Source organism: Eretmochelys imbricata, chromosome 13 (genome assembly GCF_965152235.1).
Source record: "Eretmochelys imbricata isolate rEreImb1 chromosome 13, rEreImb1.hap1, whole genome shotgun sequence".
NCBI lineage: Eukaryota > Metazoa > Chordata > Testudines > Cheloniidae > Eretmochelys > Eretmochelys imbricata.
This window is the reverse complement of record NC_135584.1, coordinates 16,993,564-17,012,334: the sequence shown is the minus strand read 5'-3', so window position 1 is coordinate 17,012,334 and position 18,771 is coordinate 16,993,564. Positions and strand designations below refer to the sequence as shown.

The following is an 18,771-nucleotide window of genomic DNA, read 5'->3' as shown; positions in this document are numbered from 1 at the left end:
CATCTGTGCACACTGTGTATCAGAGCCAGAGCATAAAGAAAGCACAGGACAGAGATAGGAACTGCAAGTATGACCCCCAGCTCTGGGACAGTTCATCTGTAGCTTTTGCCATGTCACTTCAACTCTGCCTTCAAAGTTCCTTCCAAGAGTGCATGAGATGCATAATTAGCCTTTAATATAAGCTTTCTCGGGAAGATACATTATAGAGATGCCATCTCTGTCAAACATACTCTGCTCTTTTCCTAGAGATTACAGACAGCTGACCACTATGGGAGTGAGTAGACAAAAAGGTTTAGATGGGCAGTCTCTGGGACCTTTTGCAGCAGTAAATAAAGATCTTGGTGAATCCAGTTCCAACATGGGGTGGGCAAAATCCATCTTGAGGAGCTTCCTCTTTAATATTAGAGAAAACTGGATGCTCATGAGAGTTTTGAAGGATCTCTTCCATACATAGACTACATGAGAAGCTGCCCCATAGTGTCCCCCACCAAGTCAGTCCTATTCTATCACAGCTACCTCTCCGAAGGAGGCGGGGACTTCAGACAGTTGCCTTGTGCCAGTGCAATTTGGGTGGTGGTAGGCAGTTGACGTAGCCACCTGCCCACAAATCACTAAATACTCATTTCACTAGGTCATCAGCCAACCATGAAATTGGTGGTGGCAACATCGACCAAATCTAATCCAGACTGCTAACCTTCTGACTGGCAACCTGGCATGCACGAGTCTTTCCCACATGCAATTGCTGCATTTGAATAGCAAAAAGGCAAAGAATCTCCTATTCTTCTTTGGAGCCTGAGCAGCGTGGTTTTCCCTTCCCTTTGCACAGTTGCTCAAGAGAAGGTCTATAGCGGCTTAGCAAAGGAGTGAATGCCTGTGGGAATGCTAAGCAGCTGATGTGCTGGACTATTAGTTATTTCACTGCTACCTGTGCTTCCCCCATGTTTGTTGCATCCACCTGCTGTCTGATCCGTCACTTATATTTAAGTTCTCCAGGGCAATGACCATCTTGATTGTGTTTGCACAGTGCCTAGCACAATTGGACCCTGATCTCAGAATGATGTCTCTCCATGCTGCTGCAATAAAAACAATGTTGGACTCCATACCCAAGAGCAGAAGACTGGGTGGACCCTCAAGCACTCTTTTTTTTTCCTGTTTGTTGACATTTTGCTCTGTTCTAAAGACTTACCATTTAAGGTACAGAGACCTCCTCTTCCCTTCCTCAACAGATAGAAGCCACAAGCCTCCCCTTCCTCCCCAAAAGAACACACAACATAAGAGACTCCACTGCAATTTCTTGGTTCTTGAATATGTATTTTACTGAAAAATCATTCATAAATTAAATACAAAAATGTACAAACACATGGGTAAATAAATGTAATGATACAAAGGATTGCTCTGCTGAAAAAAGTGTGTGTGTGTGTCTCTCTTAAAACACTACATTTCAGTGCAAACATGTACCCTGGCACCTCTTAAAAATGTAAGAGTAAGTTCAAAAGCCATGATGATGGACGGATACGACCTATGGTTTAACTCCACCTCAGACAGTGGGTGACTAGAAGTGTGTGACTCTTGCTCAGTTGGTAAATTCCTTATAGAAGAGGATCTTTAAAAAAATAATGAACTTTAAATAAATATTTTAGCAAATAAAACCCCACATGGCTTGTTAAAAAAAATCAGCACTGAACACGCCCTGACTCCCAGCAAGGTTAGTAGACAATGTTGACATACAAGGGGTGCACAAGTGGCCTTGTTGAATTTCAGCTGCCAGAATATGTACAGTTCTTTTTACTATGAGAATTTTTACACCATAACAGCACATGCGCTTGACAAAATGTTTTAACAATTACATTTCTACACAATATTTGACTTAGCTGATAAGATTAACAGTGCACATTTTAAGATATTCCACATTTTAGAGAGAGGGAAAAACCCAACCTGATTGACAAAAAAAATTGCAAAGAGTGACACTGATTAGGTGTGAAATGGGCACTTTCAGGCCAACCTTAAATGAGTACATTTCTGAGTAGAGGGAATGCCTTTTTTGTTCAAAACATAGGGTGTAAGAGATGGTAAAATATACATTAAAGACTGAGGATTCAAACTAAAATACAGCCTAACATCTACTCACACATGCATGCACAATTCACGTAGTGGTGAATTTAGACCATTTGAAATACATTCCTTGTTTGAAGCACCATTAAAGACATCAGTTGCTAGCAACATTTCAAGATTAAAGAAATGAGGGGGAGAGTAAAGGTTCAGCATTTGAAAAGGGTCCACAAGAATTACAGAGATCAAGGATCAGAAGCAAGAGAGTCTTTATTGCTATATGTGCCATAAAAACCAAACTATAAATAACCTTCAAGAAACAATTTTAAAGCACATGTATTCCAAGACTTTAAACCTAAATTACAAACTTACCAGCACTTTCAAGGCCAGATGCACTGTCCTTTCATGCAGGCTGATAAGGTCTACACAACAAGAACTCCATATTTTCTAAACCTAAGTTATTCTCGAGAGACCAAAAAGAGCCCTGGTCAATCACACCCACAGCAGATGTGTATGGGGATCATATGTCCATGGAACCGAGAAAACAACGTAAACCATAAGAGTTAAGGAAACAGAAGGCAAACAATGCAATAAAAGAAAGTTAAAGTACTTCTGAGTTTAAATACTCACAATCTCTATATATAGATATATAAAAAAGCAACCCAAAGCACTTTTACCATATAGAAGTCAAGTAAAAGTGAGTTTGTACATACTGTGTAAGTGATGGATTGGTTTTAAACCAGAAAAAAACAATCCCAAAACAGGCACAACCCAAGGAGAACAGTTCAGAAAAAAACCTAAACCTGTAAAACTGTATGGGGATATCAACCAAGCACTTCAGTTCTGGATACTTATGTTTTCCTGAACTAATTAGAATGCCCTTCATTTTTTCTCATTATGATTTTACATCGGTGGATAAATCTAGCTCACTATTTGAACTTGTGGAATGCATTCCCTGGCTAAGGATCATAACCAAGGATTCTACCTACTGTTAGAATGTAATTAGTTCAGTGTTCTGTTCAATTTACACAATAAATATATCAAAATACCATTTATGAAACAAAAATGTTACATTAGAGGAATCACTGTAGAACGTTGTTAATTTAGAGGCAGATTTAATAAACTGCAGCTGACTGCCCAAACCTAAAGACAGTGACTGAGGAGGGAAGGTAAGATTTTTGGGATTTGTGCATGGAAACCACACAGGCCTACTGGTGAATTTTGTAAGGGGGCGAGAGAGAGGAGAAGAGGAGGGATGTGTTTGAATAAGTCTAGAATCTAAGCTTGCACTTGCCACCACTGTGGAATAGAGGGTAATGGACAATGAAAACCCAAGAGAAATAAAATGGAAAAACTCCATATGAACTATAATTTACACATTATCTACTGCACAATGATATGAGCTGGATATTTGTTCTTTCATGAAGTTTCCCTTCTCCCTCCCTTCTCCCAAAAAGCCCACGCCATTTCTGTAATAAGCAATGATGTGGCTCCATATTTCTGAACCCCAGCATCCTACCAACTAAGGCCCCTATCCTGTAAACACTTAAGCTTAACTTTACATCACTGGGACTACTCACATGAGTAGAGGGACTTGCTTAGGAGTAACATTATGTATATGTTTGCAGGATAGGGTCTAAATGAGTGACCTTAATATGTAAACCTTTCGCTTGAGTTTTAATTGTAAAAGAAAATAAAAAAGGCATTTTACACAGCTTATTTACACTTACACTTCTTTAAGAAGCGATTCTGTTGTATATAGTTTAAGCAGGTCATTAAAAAAAACAACACATAAATGTAGAAGAATGGTATCATCTTAAGTTTCATTTGATCTCCTATTAGGGCAGTTGCCTACTGGATTGCTTCTGGCATCCAAACTCAAGAAGCCAACAGAGTCATTCAGCCAAACTGGTTCCGTGAGAAGAAAGCACGTCAGATCACTGTTGTGATATCTGAGATTGTTGGAGGAGACGGAATGCAGAGATGAGAGCAGCAGGTCACACCATTGTTCATAAAACCAGAAAGCGAGTGAATTCCCCGAGCTTGCTGCACAAACAATCGGATTGGGCCAGACGATTTGTGCGTGCATTTTCAATTTTATTCTTCGAAATACTGTGATCCTTCATTAGACAATGTGTTTCTTGTCCTTGGTAACCCTATAAAAGTATGTCTAACGTGTTGCTTTCTTGGTGAAGGGCAAAGCAAACTTATTTTCTCCTCTCAGTATTCATTTACCAGAGCCAGCTCTGGTGTCAGGTTAACAGTTATGTTTTTATACAAGGCGTCATACGTAACGTTTGGAAAGTAGTTCAAGTTACTGAGGCCGTCCAGGACTTGCCTCTCTTTTGACTTCCTCAGCAACGCATACCTGTTTAAAAGAGAACAAAAGATGGATGTATCCACTCCCAACACTGCTCAAGGCTGCAGAAATTTAGGCTGAGAGCTACTACACACAGTCCCAACAAGAAAAAGCTAACATGAGAAAATCCTCCTGAACACAGACCCCTTAAGATGTATGTATAAGAGACAACTCCAGAATTTAGACACAAATATTTAATACTTTGCAGAAATAAAATTTTGATCCACTCTCTGGAACATTGCATAACACAGACCAGAATCAGATCAGTGTTATTTTTTTAGGCTAGTATGTTTTCTGTGTGTCCAGCTGGCACAGTTTTGTCAAACTGTCAATATGCACAGAAATAAGAATTGATAACTTCCTTCCCCAAAAATGTAGATCATGCTCACAAAGCAGCTGAATGACTCCAGGCGTTTTCTGTGTACCCCATACAAAAATAAGACATGGCCTCCATCCCACAGAATTTACCATCTAAGTGAGACAGAGTAAATGAGGGGAAGGATGGATGACAAAATAAAACCACTCAAAAGAGCAGGAGCAAATGGCATTGGACTAGAGGCTGGGGGTGAACAGAAACCAGAAGAACTGACTTTGAGGAGGGGGAGAACAAAGATTCTTGGCACCTCATTTCAGAGTTGGGGGCCCATGGAAAAGAGTCACAGAGGTACAAGAGACAGCACAAGGTGTGAGAGGGAACAGGTGGATACATATAGGCAGGGTCAGGTTCTTTGGTACTTGCACAGCCTCAATACTGTAGTATCTACATGTTTCACAATCTTTAGTGCTTTTCCAGAGGGGGTGTTAAAGTAGAGCATGAAGCCTTTGAACTTGGTCCAGTGAAATATTAAATCAGTAAAGGAACACAGAGGTGAAGTAGTTAATGTTACAGGAGCAGCAGGAAAAGATTTATCTGCAGCGTGCTGGATAGATTGAAGAGGGGGAAGGAGTGAGTCCAGAATGGAGGAGATTACAGTAGCCCAAGCAAGAGAAAAACAGTGGCATATGATACAGTTTTAGCAGTGGGGTGGAAAGGACACAGCAGAGGGAGAAGTAGCAGCGCAGATCTGGCAAGAGATTGGGTGTGGGGAAATTGACAATCAGCTCAAGGTTTGAGTGAACAGACTATGAGTGTGTCAGTAAGAACAGTATACAGGGAAGTGAAGTTCCATTTGATCAATTAAAGTGAGAAACAGTGGGATCCAGGAGGAGATGTGAGGAGGCTGGAGATTCATCAGCACAGGGCTCTGACATTACAGGAGCAGTCAGGCAAAGCTGTTTACACCAATGACATCAATATAAAGCAGGGCTAAGATGCACCGGAGCAAATACCAGCTTTGGCCCATCTACACTAGGGAGCACTCTTGAGTAAATACACTGGTGGCTCTAACCAGACCCCATACTAGACAAAGCCCTAGTTACAGAAAAAAGGGTAATAAAGAAAGCGTTAGTTCAAAGGCTTTGAACTAAGTCAGGTAGTCCTTAGTCACTGCAAGCTTTACAGTCAGTGGCGGGCTACGATGTTATGCTCTGATTTGTAATACCTCCAGCTAGCAAGCTGAATGGCTTAAAAGATAAACAGACCGCTTCAGAACCCTCTGAAACATACCTTCAGGTAGCAACGCACCTCAAGTGACTCTTGCCAAATAAGTGACAGCAGTTCACTGGATGCACCCTGACCATCAGCCTACAAAATTCCAGATCTGATGAAATAAAGGAGGCAAATCTAAAGCTCTCATTTCCACTGCATTGTAGCCCTTTGATACTTCAGAGAAACGGAACAAGTGTGACATTTTTCCCCTGAAATTGACTTCCTTGGTTCAGCTACAGAGAATTGAAATGGTAGAAACTTCTTTTCCTCACCATAATCTGTTTGGTAGCAAAATGAAATCCAGATATAGAGAGGAAAAAGATTTTTATCTCTGTCAAACAGAAGCTCGGAGAACAGGAAAGTTGATGCCAGAAAGAGGCCCAGAGCTTAATGAACTGCAGGTTTATTCCCTGCTTGAATTTGCAGTTAATTCAAAAAGTATTAGCAGGGTGAGCTTTGTGAGTTTCTCTTCTAGAGCTCTCCTAGCAGTTCCTGTTCTGGTATTAGTAGTGGATAATACAATTTACATCTAATTGCCATTCTAAACAAACAGTTGTAGCTTGTGAGGTGCTAAGTCATGTAATTGTTCACAAATAAATCATTCCCACTGGTTCTGTTAAACAAGCTCTTTCGCACCATTGCATACTGCTCACTCATACTCTTCCTGGGGTTCCCCCTGGAAAATAGGGGACAGCATGTGTCCATTTATGCTTCCGGAAACAGCTCTCTGGGTCCTGTTGGAATGCCAATCCTGATACACAATCTAACTCTTTACATTCTCTCAAACAGGAACAAAACCTAATGATGTGGAGCTTTTCCTGGTGACTCAGCATACTGTTTCACCTAGACTATAAGCTTTGTGGAGCAAGGCACTGTTTTGTTACTTATCTTTACATTCTTAGCATAATGGAGCCCTGATCTTTGGTTGGCATTCCAAGGCTCTATTGTAAAATAAAAATAAAAGTCAGAGTTAGCTGAATGCAAAATCTTGCTCACTTTAAAATTATGGCAAAATATATTTTTTCCTATTGCAGCTGTGTTTTACACTAGAAAAAATGAAAAGGAAGCCGATTGAGGTGTTATTTCACCTCAAACAAAAATGGAGCAAAACTGCTATGAAGCACGACTGACATATTACTTTTGCAATTGAAGCTACCTGCACGATTCAGATACAGGAGAGTTTGAACTTCCTCATAAACAAGGTCTAATAGAAACAGGGACAGAGGCTGTTCTAGAAACTATAACACCCAAGGCTGTGGATCCTGCTACAATCCCTCTTACAGGTTAAGCAGGGCTGGCCTGGTTCAATGTTCAGATGAGAACCTTCAAGGAAACAAACGTTGCTTCAGTATGTGGTGCTGACTACTCCACGAGAGGCTCACTTTCTTCAGAGTACAGAGCCAGGGCCGCAGCCTGTTGCCAAAAGGTTCTATGCTGCTAAAATCCACTCTTTTGGAAAAGCAACAATCACTAAACAGGACCTTAGAATAAAGGGTCCAGGGTATTAACCATGCCAGTTTGGGTTATTACATCTTGTCTCCCTGCACTTCTGATTATTCCCTTCCTGTCCTAACACTGTTGTGAAGAAACTCTGTGCATTGCTTGACTGCTGCCACATATTACCCTTCAGGGTAATTACCCTCTTATACAGTATGAATGCTAATTTGTGAAGTGCTTTAGTACATAACGTTAGAACATACAAGCTGCCACAAGGGGTCAGACCATGGTCCATCTTGCCCAGTATCCTGTCTCTGACAGTGGCCCATACCAAAGCTTCACAGGGAGTGTACTGAACAGGGAAATTTTGGAGTGAAGTACCCCTGTCTACTACTCCCAGCTTCTGGTAGAAGCTTAGGGTCACCCCAAGCATATGGTTGTGTCCCGGACCATCTTGGCTAACAATTATTGATGGATCTATCCTCCATAAACTTACTACCCAGTTCTTTTTTGAATCCAGTTATACTTTCGGCCCTCACAACATCCCACGGCAATGAGTTCCACAGGTTAGTTGTGCATTGTGTGAAAAAGTACTTCCTCTTGTTTGTATTAAACCTGCAACTTATTAATTTAATCGGGTGACCCCTGATTTTTCTATTGTCTGAAAAGGTAAATAACACCTCTCAATTCACTTTCTTCACATCAGTTATGATTTTATAGATCGGGGTTCTCAAACTGGGGGTTAGGGCCCCTCAGGGGGTCGCAAGGTTATTACATGGGGGGTCGCAAGCTGTCAGCCTCGACCCCAAACCCTGCTTTGCCTCCAGCATTTATAATGGTGTTAAATATATTAAAAAGTGTTTTTAATTTATGGGGGGGGGGGTAGCACTCAGAGGCTTGTTATGTGAAAGGAGTCACCAGTACAAAAGTTTGAGAACCACTGTTATAGATCTCTGTAATATCCCCCCTTAGTCATCTCTTTTTTAAGATGAACAGCCCCAGTTGTCTTACTCTCGTCTCGTATGGAAGCTGTTCCATACCCTTGATCAATTTTGCCACCTTTTTCTGAAATTCTACCAGTTTCACTATACCCTTTTTGAGATGTGGTAACCAGAACTGGACTCAGTATTCAAAGTGTGGGCGCATCATGGATTTATATAGTGGCACGATGATTTTGGAATCCTTCAGAATGAAACATAAATCTTCAATAATAAAAATCTCACTTGCCTTCCCAGGAACTGCACTTCACCTCGATGATGGTGTGGAATTGACTTGTATTTCCCGGTGACTCCTCGTGGCCGAGTCACTGAGTAGCCTGCATACTGAACCCTGTATTACAAAGATAGGACTGACTGTTGCATTTGCTCCCAATTCAATACTTGCCAAGGCTGAACAATCATAAGCCACAACAGACTTGTCGTCTGTAGTAAGTACAAGTTTCCATTAGATAGCTAAATGAAGTGAGAAGATTTCAACCAGTTCAGGCTTTGGGCAAACTAAGCTGCTTTCAGTACATTACGTTTTAATTGAGTAGTCAAACTGATCTTCAGATGAACATCAACATGAGAAATAATGCCCAAGGCCAACAATTTCATAAAGTTCCCTATGGCAAGAACTATATTTCCTCATTCTCTGTTAGTTATGAGCTTCCAATCCAATTTGCTTTAGTAGAATGGAATCAAAGCCCAATCTTTCCATTTATCAGGATACCCTAAAAGGCGTGATAGTCTCCCCACTCCTCCACCCATGTGAAGAGGGTATGGAATAGCTCCAGAGCCAATCCACACTGCCTGGGTGGGGAGGGGCAGCTTCCCTCCACATGTTGTATAAAGCCCCTTTCCATGCAATGGCAAGGATGGAGATGTCTGAAAGCTGCTCAACCAAATTAAGGCTTTCAGGGGGCAGGCTTAGAACCAGTTCACAGCAGCAGGTAAAATACCCAGGCTTTATTTCACTCAGAGCCCTGAGGAGCGTCCACTGCCAAGAAGCCGGGTGCGTGCACTGTATGCCTGAGGAAATATATCCCCAACCCCTGTGGCAGCACATTCTTTTACCAGGCCAGCCACTACTGTATCATCAATGATGACAGTTTGTACAACATGCATCAGGTGTCACGAGTTAGATGCTGTTACAAGAACTCATCAATGAGCAGAAGAGTCACACCATAGGAAAGTCTGCATGGAAGCCTGTCCATCCCCCTATCTTTGGGAAGTAGACTCAAGTCAAGACACACATCAGTACCTGTTCCAAAGATCATCATCCTCTCCGCCCCAGCCCCAGAACGCATTAGGAAAGCCATTGATCTTCCGAAACTGTTCCACCGTTAAGCCACTCACTCCACCAAAGAACTCATTATAAGGAAGCCTAAATAAAAAAGAGCGCATTAGTCACACCTGTTGTGAACAGTGTCTCAGGTCAGGGCTGATGCAATTGCCTGTTCACAGCCTGTCACAGAATATCAGGGATGGAAGGAACCTCAGGAGGTCATCTAGTCCAAGCCCCTGCTCAAAGCAGGACCAGTCCCCAAATGGCCCCCTCAAGGATTGAACTCACAACCCTGGGTTTAGCAGGCCAATGCTCAAACCACTGAGCTATCCCTCCCCCGTCAGAGCAGCCATTCTCCTGGATGCAGCTGAATTAAGCCTTGAGCTATTGGCAGGTTTGCTTCTATTTCTGCTATGTTTACTTGCACAAAACCTGGAAACCAAACTGAAATTAATCTTTTTAAAATCTAGCTATTGACTTTTTATCCATGAAGGGGGAATATAGGTGCTTACAGATACATATATTTATCCAGCTTGGCTGCAAAGTGTCTTGGCATCTGTCCACATCCATAATAGTTATGGTCATTTTCTGGTATATGGTCCACATCATGAAAGATCAGACAATCCCAGTCCAAGTCCTTCATTGCTTCCCGAAAGCCAATATTGAAGAGCATGGCACGGTTAAATGGTTGGTTACCAGCCTAGGAAGTAGAGCTATTTCTCAGAAGAAGCTCAATATACAATTCATATTATATACATACACACACACACAAACTCTATGTACACCAAGTACAAGTTTGGAAGTCAGTCACTCTTCTCATGGCCTCCTACACAAACTCAAGGGGGGAAAAAAAACCCTTAAATTCCTGTTTTTGTAACCCTCTTGCCCTGGTTTAACAGATATATGTGCTAAACAAGCCTAATTTATTCTAAGAGACTTAATTTCCCAGAAGCTTTCAGAAAGTGCCTGTGTCCAACATAACATTCAGGTGAATGGCATATTATGAGAAGCTAGGTATTGTACACACATCAACGCTAAGCAGTAACCTTTGAAAGCCTATGATATGTACTCTGGCTGATAAAAACACACAGGACACACTTGGAGATTTGCCATTATTGTGCAATAACGGGGGGCAGAAGGTAGTAAATAGCCTTTCATATGTGGGATGCATCGGGCAGCAATCAGTCACACAATAGCAAGTTTCATGTTCCAGTGGTTACTCCCACTGGTGATGGATTAGCTCAGAAAAATACATTGCATATACATGGAAAGTGACTCACTTGCTCAATGACATAAAATGCGAACTGTAAACGTTGGCGCTGCAGCATTGGAATAAGGTGCCTAAAGAGAACTGGAAGATGCTCATAACGATTGCGGAATGGTATCAGGATTGCCACCTAAGAGATGGAAGACATCAGGTAGTTATTACTATATTTGGAAACCAGCTTTCACTTTGGCAGCCCACAAACCTTCAGCTCAGAGCATCGGGTATGCCTGAAGCCATGTGTATGTGTTTACAATCACAGGACCATAGACAATGTTGATGGAAAAGGACTAACAGATCTAACCCATTTCCTGGGGCTGCCGTGATGGATTTTTTCCTTCATGCAACATACAACATGGAGCACACAATCGTGTGTTGGCCATTCACTCTCATGCCTCCTTTATTTTGTGCATTTCGGTTACTCTAGCTTTTTAAAATATACTACTACTTGGGAGAGACGACGTTTCTTTCAAACATTAACAATTTCATGCTCGGTCAGGGGAGAGAGACTGCGCTGGAGACTTAAATCTTCTACCAGCTGAAAAGGTAGAGCATGATTCTCCTACACCATGCTGTTAATGCGTCTCCACCCTTACAAGCAGGGAACCTCTGTAGCAAAGATAAAGTCATTGTCTCCAAGGTCCATGTTACCCTTGGTCTTTCTGGGCTAATTCTTGCTCAAAAAGAGAGGTAATTTTGGTGATCTGGATACCTGTCAGCTAGGAACTAATTCATTACACAAACCAGTAAACGGCCATCTGCATGCAACACATTTCAGACACTATCAGCTGAGCTGGATTTGAACGATAGCTGAGCTGACAGGCTCCACATCCCATTAGCAACACACACCCCTCTCCAAAACTTTCTTATAAAAGAAATGAAGTGTTGACCCATCTGTCACTAGGTAAGAGGCTCCTGAAGCTACAGGTATAAAGCCAGACAAGAAACACCTATGTTACAGGCATCCCTACATTATCTGTGATGTAACACAAGATATTTTTCTTTAGAATGGCAAAATGTAACTATAGCCCAGTTCTTGCCAATGCCATTGTTTGCACTCCTTTGTACTGAACAATGGCATCACATTTTAATGTAACTTGTGGCTGTTTTGAGGCTACAGTTTACCTTCCAGCGAGGCAGGCAGTCATCAGGTTTCCAATGGCCTCCTAGCTTGATAGACAGGTCTTTAGAGAATAATTGATGGATATCCTCTATTCTGATTTCACTCATATTTACATCAATTGGGCCCTCTGTGTACACAATGGAAAGAAGAGGTCAATATTCCAGTCCCAGCAAGAGAAGGTGCATCTCAGGCTTCTCACACACTTCAGTCTCATGGTCCTACCTCATCAGTGTGCATGCTTCTGCCCACTTCACTTTTCATACACTTATTATTAGGGCTGATTGCAAAATGGGTCTTTTCCTGTCAAGTATCCAGTAAAAAACTGGATCCAGTAAAAAAAACTATCCAGTAAAAAACTGATTAGACAATGCTGCCACAGTACCTCATGATCTCATTCTCCTTTATAGCTTGGGCTCCCTGGTCAGACTACATCTCCCATGACGCATCATGGTCTTCCCTCTTGAAGAGAGGCAGTGCATCATGGGAGACTCTGGTTGTGATGCATAATAGGAGTTGTTGTCTGCCCAGGGAGCCCAGCCTTTAGAAGCGAATGGGAGGATAAGGCACTGTGGCAGCATTTCCAAATCAAAATAATGAGATTCAATGAAAAAAATCAATCTTCAGCAGAAAAGTTTTGTTTTGTCAAAAGCCAATTTTCAATTTAAAACAGTTCACAAAATTTTTTTAGTGTCTTCTTTCCTCACTAGCATTTGGCTTCCCAACACCCCGCTTAGTCACTATTTTCTGACCATAGGTCAAGGAAGAGAGACTTGCCCAGTGAAATTCAAAATAGGATTTTTTAGAGGATAGTTTGGTGGTCCAATTCATTGTATTCCATTGCTCTGTTTCTAGAACTAGTCCAGGTTGGCAAATATTGCAGTAAGCCCCGTGAAGAGGTAAGGAGCAAGCACTTCTATCATTCCCTAAAAAAAAAAGATGAGTCTCAAACAAAGAGATTGATTAGTTCTGGGAGTCTGGTAAACAATGATTTACAGCATTTGTGCTTGCAGAACAGCATTTCTATTCATTCCCCATCCACGTAACATGGCTAAATAAAAGAAGGTGCAGTACATAAGTCAGGAGGTAGACAAATGGTACTAGAACACACCATCCAAAAACATGCAGGAACAGACAAGGACTCTGGAGCAGTTAGGTAAAACGGTGAAGATCTCCCAGAAACCCACATGTGAGGGTTTGAGGATATTCTAGCGGTTACCAGCATAGCTGCTGATCTCCCAAAGACTGCAGTGTACACAACACTGGGATGGTGCAGAACCTGTAATAAAACAGTAAGCTCTTCCTACCTCCTCCCATTCCCACAGGAAATAGGTTTTATAGGTTGTAATCTGGAAGGAGGGGGCAGCATGGAGATGGAGCATAGGGAGAGGAGAGGAAGATAACGAGTCACAGCACTACTCACTCATAGAAGGGAGTCTCTCGGGACAGGTATGGTTTGGAAAGTAGGTAAAATCTTCAGGAAGAAAAGTTGTGGTTTGCAGAAAGGTTTCACTGTGGTTCAAATCAAGAGGATAATCTAGGGAGGGGAAAAGAAAAAACTACTTGAGCTACAGGTTTTTCCATTCTCCAATATTGTATTACTAACAAAGCCATTTAGCGGACTTATTTCACAACTACAGTGTATTGATGGAACTTTAACTACAATGTACTGATGCATCCTGAACTGCAGGCATTTCCACACAGCTTTATTCCTTGATATGTCATGATCATCAGTCTAGAGTATCTTGGCCTGGCCATTTCAACAGACAGTGTGTACATGGCAACAGGTGGACATTTAAAAACCTTCCCAACATTTCTGCTAGGCAGAACAGCTGAGGCTGAAAGGACCACAAGACAAGCATATGGGCCAAGTTATGCAGAAGGTTAGATTAGACTATCATAACGATCCCTTCCGGTTTTGCAACCTATGAATTATTTGAGTTGCAACTTCTCTTATTAGAAAAAAATCAGACTAAAGCAATAGGTTGGGTGAAGAGAAGCAAGCACTGCTTGGGTCACTCCTTTCCTAAGGGCACACATGCCAACTCCATCTCCAGACCTATCCTCCAAGCCTGGCAACTTCTCTCATGAATAAAAGATTGCATATCTTGCATAATTCTACTTTTCATTCTCTTAATGTACCACAAATAAAAATCCAGCTTTAGGTGCAGCCTTTTATTCAGTTAAACTAAAAATAAAAGACAAGTGAGGCTGACATTTCAGCAGGCCATGACAGTATCTGAAGAGAACGTTTACACTTATTTCTCAATTAAGCGTAAATACATTTATTTTTAAAAGGTTTGGGCCTCCAAGAAGTGTATTTGTTTTCTACGGACAATGCATGCTCCATTCTTTTCCAAAGTAAGTATCACAAATAGCCACTTTAGGCAACTCCTGAGATCAAAGGGGAAGTTACAATTGCTTTCAAACATTAGGAGAAACTTCTAAATTATCTGTATCAAACAAGAAACCTAAATCACGATACTGTACCTCTCATAAGTTAAGGATCTGAGGGTCAAGACATTCTCTGCAGAATCTGCCTTTTGAGTGGGGTGACCAGATGTCCCAATTTTAAGGTCTTTTTCTTATATAGGCTCCTATTACCCCCATTCCATCCCATCCCGATTTTTCACATTTGCTGTCTGGTCCTACTTTTGAGTCAAATGTCATCTCACTTTACAAAAGGGAAAAAGCAAGGGGACTGGTTTTATGCCTCCTTTCCCCACTTAAGAGTTATGGACAAGTCATTTAACACCTCTTTGCCTAACTCGGGAGGCAACAGTTCCCAAACTGTGTTAAGTGCAAACAGAACAAAAAGACAGTTCCTGCTCCCAAAGAGTTTACAGTTTAAACGGAGGCCATACAAATAATAAGTCATACAATGTACTTGTATGTGCAATGTAACATCTTGTGGCCAGAACTGATATTCTTGCTGGACACTAAATCAGTCTAGATAACTATTTTATAAATCAGGGATTTTTTAATTTAATTTGTTTTTTAAAATAAATCCCATTTGAAATTAACCGGTGTTAATACCTAAATTATAATCTATTAAAATAATTTAAATAAATGATCATCATGCTGAGTCAATGAACCCTCAAATTTTAATTAAAGAGAGCGGCTTTTAAATAATATTATATACAACAATCAAGGGGAAACCATTTTTTTATGTCAACTCAAGCCTTAAATAACATCTCAGTGCCATGCACTATATTAAGTACCTATATTCTTTTCAGTCATTATAATGGAGCAAATGCTGGTATTTACATTTTTCCAAAGCAAGTGCTTTCAGTTTGTTGTGTAAAAAGCTTTTGCCTTAATTACATTTGGTTCAGTCAAGCTAGCAGGTGTAGAGAGACTATTTTCTTCATCTGGACTATTTCATTTAAAGTTGAAAAACCAACTGGGCCACTAAGGGCCCGCTAAGCTTGGCAACCCCTGCTCTATATCTTGCAACATTTTGATCAGGTCTCTATAGACAGTATCTTGTACTGATGCATGAAGAGACTCAACTCCTTTTCTTTATACCTGGAATGCGTAGGTATTGCCTTTGGTGTTTGCCAAAATGCAAGAGGGAAACATCTTAAAAGTTCAAGTTCATTAAATAGGCACTTGTTAAAGATTGTTTATGACCAACAGTTACTCAAATTGTAGCTTGCTTAAGCAGTGTCAATAAAGGTACATAGCTGAATGAAGGGCAAAATATGCCAGCCCATTCCAAAAGGCAGCGAGAATGAATTACTCCTGGAGGAATTCTGCGCCATTGCACATATGCAGAATTTATCTCCCCCGCACATTTCTTTGCTTCCCCACAGAAAAATGATTTTCTAATGGGAAAGCAAAGGGAAACCACAAGAGCGGCCATACTACCCTCCCCAGCAGTATGTTTTGGGTAACTAAGGCAGCTGGCAGAGAAGTAAATCACTGTGGGGCAGGAGGTGGGAATGGGGAAGACCTGGCTGGTGGCTCCGCCCCTGCACCAGGTTCAGCTGCTAGTCCCAGCTGGGCTGGGGAGGACGGGACTTCCTCTTCCCCGCACAGCATCCAGGGCCGGATCACTCCCAGATTTCTCCCCCAGCTGGAGGAAGCTCTGCAAACTCCCTCTACTCCCCACTCCTCAGTTGCAGGGGGAGGGATCCCTGTACAGGTAGCTGCTCCCCCATGGACCCACCCCCACCTCCCTCCCCCCGTGGCTCCAGAGCCCCTCATACCCAGAACCTCTCACCGAGCCTCATCCCACCCCACACTCAGAACCCCCCACCCGAATGAGCCCCACTCCCCCTGAACCTGGACCACTCCAATGAGCCACTCGGATCCTCACCTCACCTGGATCCCCACCCCACTGAGCCCCACTCTCCCAGCATCTGAACCCCACACTGAGCTCTTCACACCCAGACCCCCCTACCGAGCTCTGTCCCCCACATATCCAGACCTCCCATGCTGAGCCTCAACCACCTTCACCTGGACCCCCTTGCAGAGTCCCATTACTATTGTACCCAGAACCCCTCAACAAGCTCTTGTGCACCCAGAACCCCCACTGAGCCTCCTGCACCCAGATTGCCCCACACAGAATCCTCTCAACCCACACCTGGATCCCCCCACACTTGGATCCTGCCTTGTTGAGTCAGCCTGCCTGCCTGCACAGAGGGGCAGGGCCCTGGGGTGTTTCTGGGGCAGGCCCTGTCCTTGCTTTGTGTCAGGGTTGGATGCAGCCTCACTGCTGAGTCCATGTCCTGGGGGGGAGCTGCATAGTGATCTCCCACTTCTGTGCAGCCAGTGGCCTGTGCTCCCCAATGCCATGCTAGAGCCTCCACATTTATTTGACAAATAAAATTTCCTTAATTTTAAAATATTATGCGCAGAAAATAAATATATATTTATTTTTGTGCAGAATGCTCTCAAGAGTAATGATATCCAGTATATGCCAATGGTTTTCAACCTTTTTTAATTTGTGGACCCCTAAAAAATTTTGAATAGAGGTGTGGACCCCTTTAGAAATTCAATCTGTGGTCTGTGGACCCCTATTATAGGAGCCTTAGACTGAAATATGACTGAACAGAATTCAACTATAAATCCTGCTGCACGTACTCAGCATGGCATTTGATGCATTTTGAAAAAAGGCGCTAAATGGTGGGCTTCTATGGTGACAACACTTCTGGGTTTTGATCTGGGGGGGTGGGATATTTACATACTTTTGATTGATCAGAAAAACAGAAATCTTTTTCGGGGATCTGAAATTTTATTTTCATAGACACCTTTCGCACACTCCTTAGACATAGTCTGCAGACCTCCAGGGGTCTGCGGACCAGAGACTAAAAACCACTGGTATACGCCACTGAACACAAAGCCAACCAAGGTCTCCTGTTTAATAGCTAAAAACTGTTTGCATTCTACAGTAGTGGTCACTAACCCGTAGATCGTGATTGACTGGTCAATCCTGGAGACTCTCCCAGTAGATCGCGATCTCCAGCCACTAAAAGTCCAGCGGCATTGCCACTAAGGCAGGCTCCCTGCCTGCCCTGGCCCCACGCTGCTCCCAGAAGCGGCCAGCACTCCCTGCGGCCTGGGAGGAGGAGGGGGGCGCCAGGGGTCTCTGCGCGCTGCTCCTGCCTACAAGCACTGCTCCCATTGGCTGGGAAAGGGGAACTGTGGCCAGTGGGAGCTGCAGGGGTGGTGCCTGCAGAGGGGGCAGCGTGCAGCGCCACATGCCCCCCTGCCCCTCAAGGGGCCACACTGGCCCATTCTGGGAGTGGCGTGGGGCTGGGGCAGGCAAGGAGACTGCCTTAGCCCAGGTGCACCGCTGACCGGGAGCAGCCTGAGGTAAGTGCCACTCGATGGGAGCCCACACCCCAACCCTGAGCTCCCTCCTGGAGCCAGCACCCCATACCTCCTCCTACAGCCCAAGCCCTGAGCCCACACCCCATCCCGAACCCCTACCCCCTGTCCCAGCCTGGTTAAAGTGAGTGAGGGTGGGGGAGAGCAAGCGAAGGAGGGAGGGAGGGAGGGAGTAGTGAGCAGGGTGGAGTAGATCCTGGGTTGCACTTAAATTCAAAAAGTGATCTTGTGAGTAAAAAGGTTGGAGACCACTGTTATACAGGAACCTGTTACCATGCCAGGTTGTTTCATAACAACTTTGTTCTACAATTGCACCACTAAAAGTGTTGTGTTAGGGAAACAAGGCGCTGAATTGATTTGACCAACTTCTGTTGTGTAGTGCAAAAGCTTGTCTTTCACCAACAGAAGATAGTCCAATAAAAGATATTACCACCCTTTCCTTGTCTCTCTAACATCCTGGGACCAAGATGTCTACAAAACAATGCAAACAATTATGTTAGCAAAGACAGACTGTTAATATAGTGGATTTGTAGCAACTCAAAAAAAAACAGATGTCTGGTTTGAAGTCTATTCTAGAGAGATCCATTTTCTTTAATATTCTAAAAAATGAAGCTATGTTCTACAGAATTGTTAGGATCCTACTCCCTATGCTATTCAAGTTCCTACACACAGCGTTCATCACCATAGTATTCACTTGCCTTCCAGATGTGTATGGATGTGACTAGCATCTGTCATCCCTCTTTCTCCCTTCCTCTTCTCAGGGGACAATCACATTTTTCTTCTTTTCATTATATGTACATTAATGATGTATGTTTACACTACCAAAGGCAAGATCAAAAAGAGATGTGCCTTGG

At 42.7% G+C, this 18,771-nt stretch overlaps 1 protein-coding gene across 5 annotated transcripts in view; it reads right to left on the bottom strand.

Moving 5' to 3' along the window:
* Positions 1-1,290: 1,290 nt before the first annotated feature.
* B4GALT5 (beta-1,4-galactosyltransferase 5) overlaps positions 1,291-18,771 on the bottom strand; it is a 65,552-nt gene continuing 48,071 nt past the window's right edge. For all 5 annotated transcript variants that reach the window (XM_077832625.1, XM_077832630.1, XM_077832626.1 and 2 more), the window contains 7 exons: positions 13,506-13,619; positions 12,088-12,212; positions 10,979-11,095; positions 10,211-10,398; positions 9,675-9,797; positions 8,661-8,762; positions 1,291-4,417 (listed from right to left, as the gene is read on the bottom strand). In XM_077832625.1, coding sequence (XP_077688751.1) covers positions 4,270-4,417; positions 8,661-8,762; positions 9,675-9,797; positions 10,211-10,398; positions 10,979-11,095; positions 12,088-12,212; positions 13,506-13,619 — 917 coding nt within the window. In that variant the 3' untranslated portion in view covers positions 1,291-4,269. The remainder of the gene's footprint in view (positions 4,418-8,660; positions 8,763-9,674; positions 9,798-10,210; positions 10,399-10,978; positions 11,096-12,087; positions 12,213-13,505; positions 13,620-18,771) is intronic.